The sequence below is a fragment of the Stenella coeruleoalba genome (genome assembly GCF_951394435.1).
Source record: "Stenella coeruleoalba genome assembly, chromosome: 9".
Lineage (NCBI taxonomy): Eukaryota > Metazoa > Chordata > Mammalia > Artiodactyla > Delphinidae > Stenella > Stenella coeruleoalba.
In genome coordinates, this window is record NC_137155.1 from 56,716,903 (window position 1) to 56,720,633 (window position 3,731).

General features: G+C 53.0%; 1 protein-coding gene across 2 annotated transcripts; it reads right to left on the reverse strand.

Annotated features, from left to right (window-relative positions):
- HOXA9 (homeobox A9) lies at positions 1-2,961 on the reverse strand (the record flags this gene model as incomplete). 2 transcript variants are annotated; one of them, XM_079931803.1, is made up of 3 exons in its annotated part: positions 1-1,301; positions 2,382-2,471; positions 2,645-2,947. In XM_079931803.1, 3 exons carry the CDS (start codon positions 2,901-2,903, stop codon positions 1,063-1,065), a joined length of 588 nt encoding a protein of 195 aa, XP_079787929.1. In that variant the 3' UTR covers positions 1-1,062. The 2 variants fall into 2 exon arrangements, with proteins under 2 accessions (XP_079787929.1, XP_079787928.1); XM_079931802.1 differs by having other exon boundaries at positions 2,382-2,961.
- Positions 2,962-3,731: the final 770 nt, after the last annotated feature.

Here is a 3,731-nt window from a genome sequence, read left to right on the forward strand (position 1 = left end):
TGCAAAATATACAGTGTACGTTCAGCCTGATGGAAACCCCAGATTCATCAAGGATACAAATCTACGGTAGCCCCATGGCGGTTTCATAGTGTATAATTTATTATCAATAAAATTAACTCCATTACAATAAGCATTCATTTTCCCCCAATTAAAATTAAACGTAAACCATAGGTAGTAACCTTCTGCACATACGTATAGCTCCAAGTTTCCTCACTGTTTGGTGCAAAAGCAATATTCAAACTTGTTTGATTACTTTTTCTTTAATATGTGGATTATATATATACAATGGACAAGACAGGTCTATAGAGCATGTGAAGACTAAAATGTCCGCATTTCAAAAATGGAGAAAACCGTGAATCTATGCGTCCAGGAGAACCCTTTCTTTTCTTTTTAAAAAATTTTATTTCACTGGGAAATCCTTACAGCTAGTTTACAATCAAAGGTTAACAGCCTAGTTATACAGAAGACATATTCCACTACAGAGCTATACCCCTATGCAACTGTTTTCTCCCCTCATAAACAACCTGAGTTCAAATCGAATTCTAGCTTTCACAATCACAACGGGTGCATCACCCATCACAGAAGTTTGAGTCACAAAACATAATTACCACAATAAAACACAGTGTTCAAGTATCTGGGCAGATCGTTCTGCCGCACAAAGAGCAAATTAAATTAACTACACAGACTAAACACTATACAGCCCGCCGTCAACACTTGTGCATTATAAAAAGGTAGTTTTTTTTGTTTGTTTATTTGTTTTAAGCCAGGAACAGGTAGATTTTTTAAAAATATACACAAGCTAGCACATACAGCCATCAGCGCTAATACCCCCCCCCCTTTTTTTTCTGTCTTATAGAAAATGGAAAGCTTACAATACCTCCTCCATCAAAGCGGCAGGCCAAGGAACCAGCCTGAGCAGGGTTTGCCAGGGGGAGATGAGGCCTGGAATTTAGAGCCGCTTTCTGCGGGGTGGTGGAGGCCGGGGTGGGGTGGGGGTAGGAGAAGGGGACGGGCAGTTCTCTCTCTCTAGCTCGCTCTCTTTTCAAATTAACTTGAGTCACATCACTCGTCTTTTGCTCGGTCCTTGTTGATTTTCTTCATTTTCATCCTGCGGTTCTGGAACCAGATCTTGACCTGCCTCTCGGTGAGGTTGAGCAGTCGGGCCACCTCGTACCTGCGGTCCCTGGTGAGGTACATGTTGAACAGAAATTCTTTCTCCAGTTCCAGCGTTTGGTGTTTTGTATAGGGGCAGCGCTTCTTCCGCGTGGAGCGAGCATGGAGCCAGTTGGCAGCCGGGTTACCTGCGTGGGAGCGAGAGATAGGAGGGATTTAGGAGGAGAAGAAGCACACCCACCCCTCTCCGCTGGGGGTTAGGAAAACTCCTGCGGTCTTCAGCCAAAGTTCAGGACGCTGCTGAATTGGTTAGGGAAGGCAGGCGAGCCTCCAACACAATGGAACCCTGGCCCAGAGACGCAGGGACGGTCACTTACAATTGCATGCCGTAAAACCTCGGCTCCCTCCTCCCCTCTGAGGCCCTCCTTTCTCTTCCTCTGTCCTCCGATCCCCTCCTCTCCTTCCTCCCGCTCTCCGCACATTGTGTAAGAAGTGAAATTTGAAAACAGATCTCTTTCTTGCCACACAGGGGGAAACCACTCTGCCCTGTATTCCTTAGTGAGATTAATATTCTATTCTCCCTCTCACTGACTATCTTCCCTTCCCAGCTTTCCTTCTACTACTCTCCCCACTCCTTATTTTGACCTCCCTGGAAGGCCGTGGGAGCTGGGCAGGCCGGCACGGCGCCCCTAGGCACCCCAAGACCGTTGATCACTTCTCGGGTTTATTTGAATAATCTAGCATGGGGACCCTCGTGTCCCGGTCGCCTGCAGCCACATCTTGGGCAGGATTTACACCGCCCCTGGCTGGAGCAAGAAGTGGAGAGAATCGGCAGTCTTCCCCAGCGTCCCGGGTCAGGCTGCCCCGGCTGGCTGCAGTTGCTGCCGCCGCTCCCGGACAATCTAGCCGCACAAAAGACTTTCTCTGCCGCGCTGCTTTCGAAGAATCTCCCAAAGTGTCTCTGTCTTGGTCCCGGGCAGCCAAGGAAAGGGGCGGTGGGTCTTGGCTCGTACCCGCAGCGCCTGCCCCGCCCCCTCTCTCGGCAGCAGCCGCCTCCCCTCCCCCGGAGCCCGGCGCGCCCGCTTGTCACTGCTTTCAGGACTTGGGGCCCCATCCGAGGCCTCCCAAACAGCAACTTCTGGCTCCCGGCCTTTGCTCATGAGGCTCCCAGCGCGGGCGAAGGCTGGTTCCGGAGAAAGCTGGTGGGCCGGCAGATCCGGGTTGCCGGCGTGGAGGCGGTGGCTGGTCTGGAGGGAGGAGACACTTACTGGGATCGATGGGGGGCTTGTCTCCGCCGCTCTCATTCTCAGGATTGTTTTCAGAGAAGGCGCCTTCGCTGGGCTGTTTTTCTCTATCAACTGGAGGAGAACCACAAGCATAGTCAGTCAGGGACAAAGTGTGAGTGTCAAGCGTGGGACAGTCACCCCTTCTGGCCGACAGCGGTTCAGGTTTAATGCCATAAGGCCGGCTGGAGGGCAAGCCCGCGAAGGAGAGCGCGCCGGGCGTGGGCTCCAGCCAGGAGCGCATGTACCTGCCGTCCGGCGCCGCCGCCGCCACGGGCGCCTGGGGGTGCACGTAGGGGTGGTGGTGATGGTGGTGATACACTGCCGCGGGCACCGCATTGGCGCCCGCCGCGTGCACCGGGTTCCACGAGGCGCCAAACACCGCCGCCTTGGACTGGAAGCTGCACGGGCTGAAATCGGGGTGCTCCGCCAGCGCCGCGGCCTGCCGCGGGGGCTGGCCCAGGGCTCCCGGCGCGTAGCGGCCCGCGCCCAGCTCATCCGCGGCATCGGTGCCCAGCAGGAATGAGTCCACGTAGTAGTTGCCTAGGGCCCCGGTGGTGGCCATCGCCGTGCCCCGCGCCCGGCCGGCCTGGCCCGACCCGCGGAAATTATGAAACTGCAGATTTCATGTAACAACTTTGTAGCACCAGGGGGAAGTACAGTCACCTAATAAGTTGCCGGCGCCCGCGCCCCCATTGGCCGCGCGCGTCACGTGCCCGCCCGGCAGAACAATAACGCGTAAATCACTCCGCACGCTATTAATGGCCCAGTGTTTTGCAGTCATAATTTTTATAGCAAAAGCCATATGTTTTTATGCAAAGGGATCGCAGCGCTCCACGATCGGGTTTATTTTAATTGTGGCCAACGAAGATTAAAAGATCAAATCTGGCCTTGCCGCTGTACTCCCTTCCCCTCCCACCGCCACCACCAGACACACACTTCTTAAGCGGACTATTTTATATCACAATTAATCACGCCATCAGCAAGGCGCGGGTCCCGCGTGCGAGTGCGGCCGGCGGAGCCCCTCACATAAAATTAGACAATAATTGAAGCCATAAAAAGGCAGCCAAATCGCATTCTCGCTCTACTGTATTTAAATCTATATTTATGATATTTCATAAGGAGTTATTGTTTCAGAAGCCACACAGGCTGGTGGGAAGTTGGGAACGACCAACAGATCCGTTTGACTCGTCGTGGCTCCCAGCTGTAAAAATTTACGAGGACTTGGAAAGGTTAAATTAAACTGTTGTGTTTGGTTGGCGAGCTCCCTGTAAATAATCCTTGTGGTCCCAGGAGATGCGAGTTTACCCGGGGCCGGTCGAGAAAAGTCAAATT